The 18,279-nt window shown below is 42.0% G+C and overlaps 1 protein-coding gene and 2 pseudogenes across 1 annotated transcript; all 3 read left to right on the top strand.

Moving 5' to 3' along the window:
* The first annotated feature begins 4,189 nt into the window (after positions 1-4,189).
* On the top strand, positions 4,190-4,854 carry LOC147433529 (uncharacterized; annotated as a pseudogene).
* Positions 4,855-5,988: 1,134 nt separating this feature from the next.
* On the top strand, positions 5,989-7,004 carry LOC147433528 (uncharacterized; annotated as a pseudogene).
* Positions 7,005-15,685: 8,681 nt separating this feature from the next.
* Positions 15,686-17,618, top strand: LOC147433527 (protein EXORDIUM-like 2). The gene has a single exon (XM_086489737.1). It carries the CDS (start codon positions 16,344-16,346, stop codon positions 17,313-17,315), a length of 972 nt encoding a protein of 323 aa, XP_086345863.1. The 5' UTR covers positions 15,686-16,343; the 3' UTR covers positions 17,316-17,618.
* The last annotated feature ends 661 nt before the right edge of the window (positions 17,619-18,279 follow it).

Below are 18,279 nucleotides of genomic sequence, written 5' to 3'. Positions count from 1 at the left end.
AATGGTGAGTGGATTATATTCATAGATCCAAAAAATTACATATTCCCATGCTCATGACAATCCATGACCACTTCAACGGATCATAGATACATTGGCTGATGGGGGAGCTACCCCATGACGATAAAGAAGCCCACACTTTCACCTTTGCACGTCCGTTATTACGGCCCCCAGGGTCCTGTTTCACTCCTTTGAGTCCCTTTGCTTTCTAATGGCAATGATCATTACCCTGCTTTCTTGGGATATCTCCACGAACTTAGCTACTTCCAGGGAGTTCTAAAAGATCCAACAGTTCCTTGTCTTCCACATGTGTGTTTAAAGTAGAAATACCTCACAATTTGTGTAGCAAGAAGTAGTGTATGGATCTTGAACATCTTCTCTCCCAAGAAGAGATCGTTCTTGAAGAATCTACAGGTCTTTTGGACCCATTTACAAATCTTGCACAGATTGTCGAACACTCCTTAAACAAGTGAGAGAGGTTTTCACAAGCCATTTTACATTGCAAGCATCTATCTGGACAAATTTTCCTATCAAGGGCCTTCAATCTAGTTGGCATGTCTCCCCATATCACCTTCCATAAGAAGACCTTCATCCCATGCGGACAATGAGGGAACCTTATGTTCTTGACGATCGTCTCCCACCTTGACCCTGGCCAATTTTTGCCCCATTGTTTATTGAGTGGGGAGAACCAATCCTCTGATTCCATAAGGGTGAGATACACATCCTTTGTTTGGGGTTTTAGGAAATGTTTGTTCACAGACTGCCAAGCTTTCCACTCCAGCTTGGATTCACAGTTCGACAAATACCACCTAGTGAGCCGTTCAAGGGCTCTGTTGATCAGAAATCTTTCTAACCCAGTAAGACTAAAATCAAAAGCACCCATTGAGGCTAAAATCAAAATCCAATTGATCCGTTCCTTTTCAAAAGCCTCTATTCTAGTCCCACGATGGGAGACTTAAGATCATCCCAAAATTCCATGAAGAACACAAAAGTCAACCCATTCCAACCAGGTAATCTTTCTTTGCCCGGAGCATGCAACGTAAGGGAGCACTCATCCTCGGTGAATGCTTTCTCTAAGAGGTTGGCTTCAGAGAGGGATATCAATCTTTTGATGCTCCCAAGGAGAGTCAATCTGGCATCATCTTTCGTAGGGGAGCAGGCTTTGAGGTGGCCAATGATCTATTGTAGGTGGTCGAGCGTTAATACAACCATTTCATCAGGATTTTCAATATCATTTCTCAATCTCAATCTAGATGCAAAATCAAGCATTCAAATCCTAAATATAAAGAACATGTTGTTGCTCTAGGGTAAATGCCTCAATAAGCGGATAGGTCCTGAATAAGACCCATCCTACCCCTAATAAAATGAACTACAGGCGTACTAGTAGGTGTAAAACAATGAATGGGTTCTTGGCTTACATCGATTGATGTGTCTCAGCGTAGTTGGTCACCTCACGAGTTTGCACGCCATCGTTGATTTGCACTTCTTTTGGCGTGGGGGATGGCTTACAACCCGCGCCTCATTTTTTTTTTTGCGAGGCAAGGCACTAATGCCTGTTGCAATCGCTGTACATTCATAAAAAACTATCAGCGCTTCTTTTCCAGCTAGACAACCTCTTGAGCTACATGCTCATTTCTCTACCATTGTAAACTCAAAATCTCGCGCCACAGGTTGAGATTTTTTCCCGACATTTTTAGTGTCCTTAAATTGGGTCCCTCGCCACTTTGTGTTAGTGATGCCCCTTCTCCTACTGCATACTTGCACCTCATACTTTTTCAGGCAACTTACCTTCTTGTTTGACCAAACCAATAAATAGCTCCATTTCACTATCCTTGTGACTACCCTCCTTTCTCCCACCCTTTCCTTCCCCAAAGTTGATTCCCATATCAAGGTTGAATTCACTTTTTACATGTGTCTATCTAATCCTCCAATCATCACCCACCAATTGTTGTATTCATGCCTACCCACTAGCAAGACAATGCCTCTTGCTCTACACTTAATGCCCTATGTTATTAGCCATCGTTGTTGTGGCCTCTATACTTGAAGTTCCTTGAAATTTTTCAAAGGTAGCCTTGTCTATCCTCTTGCAAATTAAAACTTTCACTTATTTATTTGCCCTTTCTCTCATTAGCCGGCTTCATTTAGCTTTTCACAATTATGGTAGAGTACAAGTCCCACAAGGATATGATAGTAGGTACTCTCTAAAGTTCATAGACTCAAGCCTAGTCATATACATTAAAGGCAACCACCCACTTTTCCCTCCCTTTTTACAAATACCCAACCAATTTTCCTCCCTTTTTAAAGAGCTTTCTATGTTCCTATATATAAACTCCCCAAGAGAGATGGCATGCTAACATGGTCAGCCATGATGAGACTCTTAGAAGTCGAAATGCGTTAGCAAATTTGCCATGTTACTAATCTCTCAAATTTCTACTCAGTTATATTCAAATGTTTAAGGCTTCTTGTATATCCTCTGTTTTATGAGTATTCTCATGCTAGTATTATAGTTGATTTAAACAGACTATGTACATTCATCGAAAACAATTAACACTTCTTTTCCAGCTAGACAACCTCTTGAGCTACATGCTCATTGCTCTACCATTCTACACTCAAATCTCGCGCCACAGCCTGAGATTTTTGCCTGACATTTTTAGTGTCCTTAAATTGGGGATTCTACCCTATATAAATACAAAATATTGGCACATATGTTTCAAGGTTAAGGAAAATTTGATGTATATGATAACACCTTATATAGTTACAAATCTTCATTTCATTTGTGAAGTATGGCACTGCTTGCATGAAAATCTAAGATCCCATGACTCATGTCACAACTCATTCTATACACATCGAGGTTTGTAACTTAATTTGTGACATGTTTTAGTTGTCAACTCATAACTCTAGAAGAGAGTATGTCGTACCCTTTTGAGAAAATGACTTAATAAGCGAAATCTTTCAAAATCCTATCGCAAGTGGCAAGGAGGCTTGAAAATTCGCGTCGAAATGCACAATTGACAAAGGCAAAAAAATGCACAGCTGTGCTGGACGTTGCGAGGGGGTAAAGGGCGAGGGGGGATGTCTCATGAGTTTTTTTTTCAATTTATTTAGCACATAGTGCATCACACACGGCAGTCGCTCGTGTAGCTTAGGGCAAGAAATAGCAATGTAGATCGCTTGTGATCGAGACCTGTAGTCATGCTATGCTTTTGCAAAAAGACTCTAAACGAGATAATGAAATAAATATCCTCGTGTGGAGAGATGAAATATTCATGACTATTGAATAAGATGAAGAAGTGAGAAGTAGGTCTCCCCCATCTCACAGAAAGGAAAAACCTTTTTGGCCTGCCCAAAGGGCTAAGGCCATAGTGGTGGTTTGCCTTTTTTCTTAGGGAAAAATGTCACATGTGTTTTATAAATAAGTGTGAAAATAAAAAATACCGTATATAGTTTTGAGTGGCTCTTGAGAGGATAGGTGCATTGGATTCCGTTTTTTTAGTGGTGAACGTTGGGTGCAAGCTGCAAGCTGGAAGGCTTAAAGTGGGGTTGGTGGGAGGGGCTTATAACGAGTGCATGCATTACATTTCTTCCCTCTTTTGGAGTGGAGCCTCCTTGAGCTACGTGGAGGGAGGTCTCCTTAGGGTTAGGGTTCATGAACCCTTAGTAGGGTAGGCAAGGCTCAAGGGCGCTGGCCTATGGCGGTTCTTGGTCGTGGGTGCGCGCTGTGCATGGGGTGCCTCTGCGTGCTCTTGTCTTGCTCCTCTCTGTCGTCCTGTTCGCGCCAGCCTATGGCGCTGGCCGTGCTCCTGCTCTGTTGTCCCAGTGCCATGCTCCTGCTCTGTTGTCCTGATCCGCTCCCGTAGTGCTGTCCTGGTTCGTTCATGACGCCATGGCGGCATGTCGCACTACTCGCCGGCCTGTGGCGGTTCTAGGCCGCGCTCTTGCTCTACTGTCTTGCTCCGCTCCTATAGTGTTGTTTTTCTTCTTGCATGGGGTTGTTGAGAACATGGTGGCTTGTGTGATGCGGTTCCTCTCGCTGGTCTATGGCGCTGTTGGGAGTGATTCAGTGCCTTGCCTCTCCGCAGTCTTGCGTTGCTGTGTTTTGCCATCCTGCTCATCGATCTATGGTGGATTTGGGCTACGCTTGTGCTCTATTGTGCTTCTCTGCGGGTGCCTCATGTTCTTGGTTCACTGGTCTATGGTGGATTGGGGTCATGCCTTGGTGTTGTGTTGCTCTATATCTCGGGGTTGTGCCGCTCTGTTTTCTTCTCCCCTTCGCTGATTTGAAGTGGGCCTTAAAGATGTGGTGTCGTGCTACTATATGCATTCGAGTCTTGCTGCTCTGTTAGGACGTCGCCTTCGCCGATCTATGATGGATCTTGGATGCCGATCTGTGGTGCTACTGCTGTTTCCTGTTATGTCGTGTTGCATTGTCGTCCTCTCCGTCGATCTGTGGTGGATTGGGCCGTTCTGTTGTGTGCCGTGGTACTCTGTGCATCGAGGTTCTGCTGCTCTGTTAGGACGTCTCCTTCGTCGACCTATGATGGATCTTGGACGTCGATCTATTCTTTTGCTGCTGTTTTCGGTGTTGTCGTGCTGCATTGCCGTCTTCTCCGTCGGTCTATGGTGGATCGGGGCATTCTACTGTGCAGCTTTGCTGCGGTGTGTTGCGCTACTCTATTGTGTCATCCCGCTTGCCGGTCTATGGCGGTTTGGTGTCACATGTGCCTCGTCGCCAGCATTTTGTGTTGATTTACGGTATGTTGCAAAGAGACTTTTTTTTATTTGATTTGTTGCTTTGTATCCGTTGGCTATTTTGTTTAACAGTTTGCTATTTTTTGCAGGGTGGTACGGAGCCATTGATGGGACTGGATGGTTTGGGTGGCTTACTGTATGTCGAGGTCAAGCACACTTTGTTACGGGCAAAATTTTTTGAAGACTATCATAGATGTAACTTTTATGGTGTCGATTAAGTTTGAAATTGCGCAATGTTTTTGACGTTAATTATTTCTCAAAGTTTGTCCGATTGTTGTTGATAGACTTTATGCTTTGGTTTGCTACAAAAAAAAAAAATGGTGTTGTGTCGAGGTGCTCTTAATTAAAAACTATTGGCTCCACATTCTATGATGCAATCTTGGTCCATGATTTAATCCTATTGATGGATAATTTGGACTAGTTGAGCATGCGGTTAGGTTTTGGGGATTTGACATTGAAAATTTATGGCTATGCGGTTATTTTTTTAATTTAAAAAAATTATTCAACTTTCAATATTAAATTTGATTGTCTCAAAGTTCATTATTAATATTATAAAGTAAGAATGAAAATAAATCCGTTTTGATGTGACGATTTAGAATCATTTACTTCAAATTTTTATAAAGTTCTAACATATTAGTTTCTCTTCTTTAGATGTCTTAATTTACTTTAGTTGTAGTTCTCATTTCATTTGCAGCCTTGCACTTCTCTTCTCCTCTCTCCTCTCTCTAATAATAGTTGAATTTATTTAGGATGCACTTGTCTTCTCTTCTCTCCTCTCTCTAGTAATAGTTGAGTTATTTGTAGCTTTTATTGTTATTGCAAAAGTCGAGGTAGAGTTAACTAAAAGAGCAGCCCTCTCTCTCTCTCTCTCTCTCTCTCTCTCTCTCTCTCTCTCTCTCTCTCTCTTTATGGAGTATATAGGTCATGACCCAATATTATATAATGATAGATGGTAAAAAATGTAAAAATCTGCATTTACTGCCAACCTTTGAGTCGAACTTTCAAACTATCGTTCTTGAAGTACTCAAGATTATCCATCAAGTTTCAATCTTTGAGCTGTTGGTATATAAAAGCTAAAGGTATTTTGAAGAACCATCACGTTTTACAAGCCTCCTATTATGAGATCACTCTTATTGAGAGTTTTACTTCCTCTATAGTATAGTCTTTTAAACTTTACAGCCACATCTATTATCAAAGCATAGCATCACTCTCTATACCAAGGCGCTATGGATTCGAATATGGATGGTAATATACCTCTGCATTTCGTTTCCTCTTTTGGTGCTTAAGAGTCTTATTGTCTTGCTTATCTTGGAAATTGTTTTGAACTTGCTCTTGATTATAGATGCTTTCACTACAAATTCAAGCAATGACTACTTTGAAACTTTAATCGCAGCTCCTAGAACTGAAAACTTGGATGAAGTTGTGTCTGAAAGTGGGGGCCTTGGATCGTCAAGTAGTTTAGTGGGTTCTCCAAACTCATCATTTAAAAAGCTTAGTCCCAAAGCCAAGTTAAACAAATCTCCAAAATCTGTTCAAAAAGCTCTTAGTATTGCAAGAGGAATGGCCACTGTGAGAGGTTAGCTTTGTTTCCAATTTCTCTGGCTTATCAATGTGTAATTGATAATAATAGTATCGTGTGCCATGTGATGTAGGGCGAACACCGCTTAGCTCTTTTGGGATTGCCACTCCCTCTGTCGGTGTGAGTCGTTCGTTGGGCTTAGCATCTATTAAAGAAGAGCCAAGACCTATTGTTGATTCTTTTGAATCTCAATTGGCATTGAGTCAATCTACGCCTGAGAGCTTCTTATATCTGATCTTGCTGATGCTATTAACTTCCATTTTGTCTTCGTTGGCAAGGTGCTTGCAAAGTATGGCACATACAAAATCCAAAAATCAAATTACATCAGATTTTTGAAGGCTGATCTTGTGGACAAGGTTGCACATCATACTATCACTTTTGTTGTGGCAGAAAATTATATTGAACAGTTTGTCAACACATTTGTGGTGGGTGATTTTATACGTATTGAGGGCCCTATTGTGAGGAAAAAGAATGCTAGTGATGGAGGCACTTGCCAACTTGCTCTCTATGCTGATGCAACTACATCTATTGTGAAGGCTCCTTCATTCGACTTTGTGCTAACTCTCTTTCCAGAGCACAAGATTAAAGATCTTGTCTCATCATGGACTTCTTCAATTGAAGATGGTGTGCCTATTGTAGCTTCTACTGTTATCAAGGTGGAGAACATGGCAAAAAGTGATGGCAGTAGTGGCACTAGACTTATTGTTGTTGATGGCCTTGATGATGTTGATAGAGCAACGGTAAGCTTCTATACACAGCTCTAAGTCTTCTTGATAGTGTTTTGACTGTTTGTTATTGCTGCAGCTTTTGTTTGTACCTTCTCGAAAGGCTGACTTTTATAACATATCCAATGAAGTCAAAGAGAATGGATTTTATGATTGTGTGGCCCACAACATAAATGTCTTTAAACAATCCTCTAACACATTGTCTGTCGTGGCTACACTATCCTGATGCCATTTCCCTCTCAATTGAAGTTGCTTTTCAAAGATATCTGTGATAAGCAGATTGCCAATATGGGATTCGAAAAAATGGTGAGTTCTCCTTGGTAGGTTCGTTGTGTTGATTATACATCGTGTGATTTCTTTATGTTAATTTCAGGTGTTCGGTTCTCTTGAGGTTGTTAACGTCACTAGCGTTGGATTGGAGTATTTATGTGGAGTTTGCAAATGTGCCCAAGTCAATCGTCAAAGCTTTAATACTCATTGTTTTGCTTGTAACAAAGTTGTTGAAATTTGGAAAGTTCCAGCTCTTCACGCAAAGCTGGTTCCTTGTGACGGTAAAGGTATTTCCGTCACCTTGCACGGGAAGATTGTTGACCAAGTCCTTCGCCTACCCTCTTCTTTTTGCATTTGTATGAAACTGATCTAGTGAGTTTGAAAGCTTCCTTGGTGGGAATGAAAAGAGTTGGGCATTTCTCAATTGATGCACATGGGTATGTAACAAGATTTAAATCTGAATAGGAAGATGATGTCTATGCTAATGTGCCTTGCACTCCTCTAGGAAGGTTATATTATGTTGAATATCCCTTTGTATCTAGGCATTATGGCGGGATTATCTCTTGACAATAAAGCTGTTTTTTGTATAAATGGCATCAAATGTTCAATCGACTCAACTTTTTGGACGACATCTCCTTGTAATCAAGATGTTTTAAGGGCATTGTTGTTTGTATGTGGTGTAGATATCTCTATCAATTCACTAGAGAATATTTTGTCCAAGCATATTGTTGCAAAATTTCGTTCTCACGACTTTGAGATCACAAGTGTGTGGCTGAAATTGTGGAATGATGAGCGTGTGGCTTGTAATGTTGACAACAAAACTCTTGAATCTCTGGTTTGCCAACGTATGGGAACAAGAACAAATTCTCCTTTGCTTTCAATCAGTTTGATCAATCTAGCTTGCCATGTCTTGGAGTTTCAATTTATTGTTCATGTGTTTCAAGAACAAAGTCATCAACATTCTTTCAATGCTAATCCTTGTGTTGCATCTTCTTCCTCTTCTCATGGCTTGTTGGTCTTTATTTGTCAAGGTGGATTGTTTGTTTTTCCACAATCGGCTTCCATCAAGAAACGTAAGCGTTGCTCTTGGCCTAAAGATATTGCCACTAGATTGGTGGATGTTGTGAAGACTTTTCCAAATGAGACAGCATTGCATATAGCTTCTCAATTTTGAACACAATCTTGTTCTTCTTACACTGAAACAAATTCAAAATAAAGTTTACTCAATACCAAAAATGCTGCATGAAGACAATGTTGTGCTTCAATCTAATAAAAGATCTAGGAAACAAAAATATCTAGTGGAAATTCAAGACACTCTTGCATATGGATGTTTAAGTTATGGTAGTCTTTTGTTCAAAAAGAGTTTGCATTGTTTGAGTGTGCTCGAAGCATCTTTTCTCCAAACCTTGATGGGATTGCAAACATTTAGCTCTGCTGTAGACAAAAGAGTTTGTTTCTCCTATAAGCAAAGGTTGAAATCTCAAAGGAAGCCGCTCTTTTGCATATATCCACATTCTCTCCTCAATGAAAGTATTGGAAGCATTGCATTGTTAAATGCAATCGAGAAACGCCTTGTATCACTTCGCATTCCTTTCACTCAAATACGAGAACTCAATTATGAGGGTCAGTTTGGGCTGCAAGGCAGTGTCATTAATGTCATGGCAGACCTGACAAGAATTCAAGCAATCTTGCCGCGTTTTAGTAATGAGCACGCTACAATCCTTGTGGAGATTAAGCGTAAACTTGAGTATGCCCATGCATACCTTAGTGGTGGTGTATGTCCCTTTTATGTGCTCCAAGAATTGAAAGATTTGATTGGCACCCCTTTATACATAGAGCACAAAGCCTCCATTAATGAAACTTGGGTTTCTACTTTTCACATGAGTCGAGATGTAGTGTTGCATGAAGAAGATGAGGTTGATGAGTTAGTGAATGAACATTCAGACACCTTGTCCATGGTATCTATTCTTCACAGCAAGTCATCGATCACAGTGCACATGTCCATAGCGTCACTCCGTGTGAAGGATTTTTCCCTTTGAGCCTATTCGATGATGCCGATTGCAAGGAATTATCATTTTCAGCTTTGTTCTTTGGAAAAAAAAGAACCTATGCAAACCTTGCGAAAAAAAATTTCTTGAAGGTGGCACAATGGGAGCTCAAAAACAAGGATAGATGCTTTGCGTTAGATATTGAAAATTTATTCTTCAAAGTGATGAAGATTATCATCGGCAAGGTGCTTGGTTCTATATGGGTGCATCTACGCAAGGGAAATTACAAGGCATGCAACTATGCGCAAAAGATGTTCAGAACAACACTAACATTGAGCAAATACTATCATCCCAACTAGGACATCATGACTTTGAATCTTTGCGAACATCATCAGATTACAAGGCCAAACTCAAGCGTAATGTCTTTGCCATGGTTCGACAAATAGGATAGCCTACCTTTTTTGTCACTCTATCATGTGCAGAGCAAAGATGGAAGCCATTGCACGAATGTCTTGCTGCGCTTAATCCACAAATCAATGAATCTAATTTCCAATCTAGTGCACACTATATCCGTGCGTTGGTTCGTGCAAATCCTATCACCACAGCTTGATACTATGTTCATGGACTCAATGCACTTAAGAAAGAGTTGAAACAAAATTCAAAAATACTTGGCCAAATCATGGATTTTTTCTTTGTCACAGAATTTCAGCATAGGGGAATCCAGCATGATCATGGATTAATTTGGATTGACAATTCTCCAAAGCTTGGGATTTCTAATGACAAAGAAGTGATTGCTTTTGTTGATAAATACATCTCAAGTAACAAAGATGAATTAGGTGTTGACCTACAAAAAGTACAAATCCATTCCCATCGAAGAACTTGCAAAAAAAGAAAGAAGCATTGCCGTTTCGGATTTCCAAAACCGCCTGCACGGCAAACAACTATCTTGCACCCAGTACGATCAAGTGAAGAAAGGAAATCCATGCTTCTTACGAATAATACACAACTCAAAATCCAACTTGCAGCTCTGCCACACTGCCCTGAAATGAGTTTTGATGATGGGTTATCCTCTTTAAGCATGGATGAAGACATGTACCTTGAGACACTCTCGGTTTCGCTCTCAGAACCAACACTTTTTCTCAAAAGACAACCAAAAGATATATACACAAACAATCTCAACAAAACAATGTGCACATTATGGGATGGCAATCTTGATATTCAATTTATTTTCAACTCTCATGGAGCTGCTGCATACTGCACATCATATATGACAAAAACAGATTTGACCACAAGCAAAGCAATCAACAAAATCCTTGACAAATGCAAGAAAGAGAGTCTTCCCACATTGGAGCATCTTAAGAAAATTGGAGGTGCCTTGATCAATGCTCAAGAAATCACAGCTCAACAAGCAACGTACATTTCACTATCTCTTCCATTGCATAGCACAACCAGGCAATTTATCTTCATCAATGCAGACTACCAAACCCAAAGAACACTATTGTTAAAGAGGAAGACTTCCTTGCAAACACTTCATCCTGATGACACGGATATATTCTTTGATGATCTCGTAACAAAGTATAAAAAAAGACCAGCTAGCATACGAAATCTTTGTTTGGCAGAGTATGCAAGCAACTACACTATCGCACAAGGGACACACCACAAGGGCAAGAAGCCTCGAATCATCACATATACAAGCTTCAACAAGGAGATTGACATCAAGAGACATTACCACCAACTATGTCTGTTGTTTCTACCGTTCACAAGCGATGAATGCACGTTCGATATTTTGACATCAACTTGGAGAGAGAGATATGAGTCTAATATTGCTATAATTGCACAAAACATGGATCCTTTCACAAAACTAGAAATCAACCATCAAGAATCACCAACATCATGCTCAATCTCCTCACAAGAAACTCAACAAGAACAATTCACTTATGAGCTTGATCTCGACCTACCAACCACAAGGCATCATACCACTCAACTACCAACATCATCCAGATTCCTTGGAATGCCAAATGAAGAATATCACTCAATTGTCATGAGTTTGAATATAGACCAAAGACATCTTTACAATGATATCATGACACGAAAGAGAGTATACCCAAATGACAAAATCCACCTTTTTGAAATAGGAGGCGTCGAAACAGGGAAAACCTATACTTTGCTTGCAATCGTCCAAGGCCTAGTTCGACACTATGCACCTTTGATAGAAGGAAATATTGAGCTTCCAACAGCATTGTTGATGGCATATACAGGCAAAGCAGCATTCAACCTTGGTGGCACAACAATACACACTGCGTTGCAACTTCCATTGATGCTGACTGAGATGGTCCCTCTTTCCATCGACACCCTCAATGACCTATCCCAGCAAACACAAACCTCAAACTAGTTGTTCTTGACGAGGCTTCCTTAATAGGCAACAGGCTGTTGCGTATTATTGACACAAGACTCCGATATATAAAGCACAAACACAATGAACCCTTCGGTGGCCTAGACGTTATCTTTTGTGGCGATATTTGCCAAGCAAGCCCTGTCCGCGACGATCGTTGGATATTCAGTGACACAAGCAATACACTTGACATCCTCACACCATCGAGCTGGAACACACAATTAACATGCGCTGAGCTAACAACACCAATGCGCCAATCAAATGAACTGTTTATAGAGGTTTTAAATAGGATACGTGTTGCAGAGAAAACACAAAGAGACTTGGCATTTATCAATGACACATTTGCAAACAACAACTTTGACATTTTTACAACACCTCATCTTTTCTTCACAAATAAACTAAAGTCCAAGCACAACCAAACGGTCTTTAAGAAATTGCAAGAGACACCATACATCATCAAGGCTCATGACAAATTCCACAAAACATGCTCAAAGAACCTAGTCATTCCAAACAACCCTCAAGTAACTGCTGGATTATCCTCCATCCTTGAACTAAAGCCAGAAACGATAGGCAAACTTTGTGCTAGCAATATCAATGTGCTTGATGGTTTGGTCAATGGTGCAGATGGAATCTTCCAAACAACAAACAATAGAGCACAAGCATTGATAGCTTGGGTGGAGTTCTTCGATACCTCAATTGGGAGAAGACAACGATCCCAAAATGCATATCATTACCATGAAAACATAAACAAACAATGGACACCAATACTTCAAGTCATGAAAGACTTTCAAGTAGGAAAGAACCCACTCAATCTAGTCTCAAGAAAACTCCCAATACAAGCAGCAAACACATGCACAATCCATAGATCCCAAGGCTTGACAATGACAACAGTCGCATTTGACCCTACTGGGATCCAATCTCATGGCCTGGTCTACACAGCTCTATCACGTATCAAAGAACCTGCAAATCTACATATTCTTAGTCCCATTCTCAAGAGCCACATCAAAACTGACCCCATAGTCCTGAAAGAAATCAAACGCCTCCGGATAGATGCTAGGTGGTCCTACTTGAACGAGCCCCTGGTTGCACTTGCACAAACACACCATATTGTTGCATCATTAAACATCGTCTCAATCAACAAACACATTGACCACATCAAGGGCGACCCAAACTTCATGTCATCCAGTATCTTGTGCTTTCAAGAAACGAAACAAAAAAAAAGTACGAACCCCCTGACACCAAACTTTGAGCATATTCAACATTATAATGGTTATGGTGTATCTATATTCCACCATCCAAGCATTCAATCCATATCTCAAAAAACTGCCTCAAGAGCAGGACTTGAAATAATCCATGCAACTTTCTCTTTCAAAAATCAAACTTTAACTCATATCTATGTCATGAATGTATACAAATCACCAAACACACCAATAAAGACACTTATTTTAGAACTCCAACACTTGATACAAGAAAACAATAAAAAAAACATGAGCATCATACTAGGGGACTTGAACATCGACATCAGCACCACAAACACCCAATATCAACAGTTGGAATCTCTACTTCATTCGGAGAACTATCGGCAGCAAATCAAAGATACAACAACCATCTATAATTCAATGCTAGACCATATTTGGGTGAGAAGCCAACAACCTCACTACATTTGTGGCACAAGATTTTGCTTTTGGTCAGATCATTCAATCACATATATGATGATCCCAAAATAAATAAACCAAACATCATTGAAGGGGAGACCTCCCCTCCCTTCCCACTTCCTGCCCCACCAAACCATCGAAGCAAAGGAAATCTACATTCATACCATCCAAACACCTACTTTGATGTATATCAACTCATCTCACCATATGTATCAAACACAATTTTTGTAACCTACAACCATTTGGTCAACATAGTTTTTTCCCCTGCTCAATCTTGAGGCTCAACATGCGTGTATGGCAATTACTTCATCTCTAAAATGTTTGTCTCCCAAAGCAACTATGCTAGATTCAATGGATTACCACCTATCTCTCTTTCTCGATTAATCTTCGCTTTCCATTTTTCTATTAGCAAGACAAATTTCTATGGCAAGCCTCGTGATTTTATCACTTTTTTTCATCTTATTATTACTTCAAGATGAAATCGTGAAAAGTTGAATGAGAAAGAAATCGAAAGGCCTTCACAAAAAAAATAAGAATCCTTTCAAAACATTACAAATGCATAAGTGAAGCGTAACTATAGGAACAAAAAGCACCATGAAATGGAAAGTCAAAAGACTTTTCCTTGTCCATATAAAAGCATATAAAAGAAGTGGTGGAGTGCTTTTCTTCTCGTTTATCTTTCTTTTAGTATTTTATTCTCTCTATAATTTCTTTGCACTACACTACTCTATCTAAGTAGAGTTTTTTTTTGTCTATGTAAGGTCGTGAATTTATTTATTTTCTTATTTGTAAATCATATTAATAGGACTCTTTTATGTAGGTTTACTGTAATAATCTCACCAATATTACACTAAACTTAGGATTTTTTGAAAATTTTAAAATCTTTGAGTTTTTTACCTTTTAATTTTTTTAAGCCATTAAGAATGTCTTTTAATTTTAAGTAAGCAATATGTCAAGTATGATTGTGCTAATGATTTTGGATCGATTTTTTTAGCCGAATTGTGGGAGATGTGGATGTGGTGAAGAAGTACGAAAGTGGAAGAGCCGTCAGATAGTGGGTGGACGTGATAGGGAAGGAAGGGTAGATGGCGCAACAAATATGTAGGACAAATGGCGGAATCCAACACGAGGGAAAGAGGTGGAGCATAGGTGGCAGGTCGGTCAGACAAGCGGGTGGAGGACTTGAGAGAAGGAGTGAGGAAATGGTGTGTTTTTTATGTAATTCATTGCAATGACTATAGCAACTTGCGTAATTGGTGCAAGTGGCTCAATGCGTTGACTCCGTTGGCAAGGGGAATGTGATGAGTTTGATCATCCGATTTTGTCCCTCTATTGATGCATAATTATAAGAGTAGAGCTTGATACAAATGGAATCTTTCGAAGATTTCAGCTAATAGTATTGGTATAGAAGAGAGATATGTTTGATGTTTTCAATAAATTTTATTGCAATATCTGCTTAATAGAGCATTTTCCCATCCTACAAAACATTTACACTTTGAGATGGACGGAATCAATTATCAACACTTTGTTCCCTTTTATTTTCACCTAATGGCACCATATTCTTTTCTTTTCGCTGCACCGCCGCCGCCGATGACGAGAGTCTCACCCGTTTGGTCATAGTCTAGTTATAGCATAAAAAATGTGTTTCACAATCTTCTATGTATATGTGGATACACTATACTGGCACATTAAAAAAAAAAGTTGAACCACTTCTAAAATACTCCATGATTCCCTACCTCTCCAAACACCAAAAAAAAGTCCATGCAAACTTGGAGCTCCCCCTCGGGTGCAGAGCTGCTCTTTTTGCCTGCCATACCTGCTCGTGTCTCCATCCACCTGTGATGCCTGTCACCTCTTGACATTCGCACACCCTCACCCCTTTGGCGGCGTCCACAATAGACACGACAAAACCAGGCAAGACACCTATCCCCTACAGCCCACACACACAATAACATGAAGTATAGCTTCCCTCCCCGGGCTCAATCCACTGCAAGAAGAAGCACAACAATAGAGATGTGCAATCCGAGGCCCGCTTACTCATCCCTATATGTGAAGAAGTCCCTTGCGCACATGAGAGAGAGAGAGAGAGAGAGTATGGAATGGGGGGTAGGAAGAAACTAAGTGCTTACGTGGACCACGTTTTCCCCACTGCCTCCGCCCTATGTGAACAGAGTTGTCGCTTTTTCATTGGGGCAGGCTCCCCCAGCTTTCTTCCGCCGCCACAGCGTGAACCCAGCCTTAGTCATACCGCACCTTGCTTGCGGTAAGCTTGAAATTCAACTTAAGAAAGTTTACATGTGCACAGCCAGATTAGAAGGCGACTGTTGTGATTTTCGAGTGCTCAATGCTCAATATCAGGCCTAGCCTAGAGACATGGCTTTCTTACATGACTCCTCTGCACGCCTCTCTCTCTCTCTCTCTCTCTCACACACACACACACACACACACACACACACACACACACACACAAAAGAAGGCGCAGCCTGCGCGCTGATGATGTGGAGATCGCTGTTTGCAGGGCACATCATGCAGCTGCATGCATGCCTTCCCCTCCAGCTCATGGCTTCTCACCTAAAAAAGCCATAAAGACAGGTTCTTGATCCGCTGCTTTTCGCCAAAGTGAAGGGTCTTCGCGACGTATATGTAAATAAAGCTCCCATGGAGTTCTTGGGCATGCATGCAAGCTGCACTGATATCTAGCTACGCTACTATTCCTTTCCAGGCTGAAGAGTTAATTTGAAGCTTCCTTTGCTGTATTCCTCCACCTCCACAGCCAGCTAGCAGGCAGCTCTTGAGCTCAAGTTAGAAGCTCTGATCTCTCTCTCTCTCTCTCTCTCTCTCTCTCTCTCTCTCTGGGATCAAAGAAATCCTTTAGGGATCAGAGCAGCAGCTAGTCATAATAGCTGGCTCTGACGATAGTCTTGCTACTCCGCTGACCCTTCAAGGATCGAGGTAATTAGCAGCCTGCATAATTAGAGCATAATTAATATGCAGCTGCCTCTCCTAATCATACCTAGAATCTCATGTCTCGCGCTGCTGCATGCTGTGCTGCTGGCACCTTCGCTCTCTTTAGCTGTGCTTGTGAAAAATGCAGGCCCAAATCTTACCTACCATGGTGGTCCCATTCTGTCCACCAAGCCCATTCTAGATGTGTACATCTGTTGGTACGGTCATTTCTCGAAGCCTCAGAGACGAGTGGTGCTAGATTTCTTTGCGTCCCTCAAGAAGGCCTCTGGGGGAGGCGCAGACGCTGATGCGACGGCGCCGAGCGTGAGCTCGTGGTGGGGCACCATGAGCCTGTACAAGGATAAGCGGGGCAACGCAGTGTCATCGACCGTGAAGCTAGCAGGGCAAATGTCTGATCGCAAGTATAGCATGGGGAAGCAGCTGAAAGGGGCGGATTTGGAAACGATGGCTGCGCGAGCGGCAAACAGCTTTGCGAGCGACGACCCCAACGCCATCTACGTGCTCATCACGTCGGAGAACGTGATGGTGGAGGACTTCTGCGAGAGCCAGTGCGCAACTCACGGCATCGTAAAGATAAAGAAGAAGGCGGTGGCCTTTATGTGGGTGGGCAACTCGGCAAGCCAGTGCCCGGGGCAGTGCGCCTGGCCCTTCGCGCTGCCGCAGTTCATGGACTACAGCAGTGCCACGGAGACGGCCCTGAAGGCGCCCAACGACGTGGGAATGGACGGTGTGGTGATGAACATTGCCAGCATTCTGGCGGGCGCCGCCACCAACCCTCACGGAAACGCCTACTACGAGGGCAACCCCAGCGTGCCGCTGGAGGCTGCCACCGCCTGCGCCGGAATCTTTGGCCCTAACGCCTATCCGGGTGCTCCCGGGACGCTTCTCTCCGATTCCACCGGCTCCTCCTTCAACGCTCGCGGCGCCAACTCCCGTCGCTTCCTCCTCCCCTGCCTCTGGCACCCGCTACTTCGAATCTGCAAACCTCTTTAATAACTCCTATACCTGTTCAGAATGCTAGCTTAAGCACCCCCTGCCCCCCCCCCCCCCCCCCTTCTCTCTCTCTCTCTCTCTCTCTCCGTTGTGCAACACTGCAAGTCACAGTTCTTTTGTCCACAAACTCAATAACATCAAGCAGATTGCTCCCTTTATCGAGCGTTTCCCCTGAGCCAACATTCTTGTATGACTTTCACTAGGCAAGTTTCACTTGTATCGGGGTGTGTGTGTGTGTGTGTGTGTGTATGTGCGTGTGTGTGTGTGTGAGAGAGAGAGAGAGAGAGAGAGAGGTTCTTAATAAGAACATTGTTGCATCACTGTTCTCATAATGCAGATCGAGACAGACCAACCTATAACATCCTACTTCTTCTTCGTACTTGTTGTGTCATTATTTCTACACGGCGTGTTTAAACTAGGGTACAAGCCCCAGTTAAAAGACGGGTCTCTCTTCAGGGACCCATCCAGCCCCAAGCATTAACACATATTGGCTCCAGTTATGAGGCAAGAACGCAGCAATTCTTGCGTGGTTAGCGGAGCTAACTCTAGATCTCCACCGTCTGATCGCGAGGTCGAGCCTTGCTGGTTGTTATGTCGCTAAATACCCCCCCTGCCCGTTTCGCCTTTGGAGCTCTGTTTTGTTACCCTAGTGGGGTACTCTTTAAACACAAGTGTGTGACTCTTCCTCCCAAAGAGCAGGGAGGCAAGAGCAGGGAGGTGACGGCATGGTGATGTGAGTGAGCGAAGGAGCGAGAGCAACAACGAGCAAGGGATACAAAGAGGCAAAGAGGGAGTGCATTGCTAGCTACCTTCTCATCTTGCCAACAAAACAAAACATTTCTAAGTAGTAATCCATCTTTCTAGAGGATGCAAAGTGAGGGCATCTCTCCAGATGCTATTACCTATGCTTGAATTTCGAAGGCATGTGGCTGGGCAAAAGAATTCACGATGATATTCTTAGTTA

Source organism: Adiantum capillus-veneris, chromosome 19 (genome assembly GCF_014529385.1).
Source record: "Adiantum capillus-veneris isolate H3 chromosome 19, ASM1452938v2, whole genome shotgun sequence".
Lineage (NCBI taxonomy): Eukaryota > Viridiplantae > Streptophyta > Polypodiopsida > Polypodiales > Pteridaceae > Adiantum > Adiantum capillus-veneris.
The sequence above is the reverse complement of the archived record's forward strand: the minus strand, read 5'-3'. Positions and strand labels throughout refer to the sequence as shown.

Excerpts from the sequence above, each read along its gene's own strand:
- LOC147433527 (XM_086489737.1), top strand. The coding sequence starts at position 16,344 with ATGCAGCTGCCTCTCCTAATCATACCTAGAATCTCATGTCTCGCGCTG.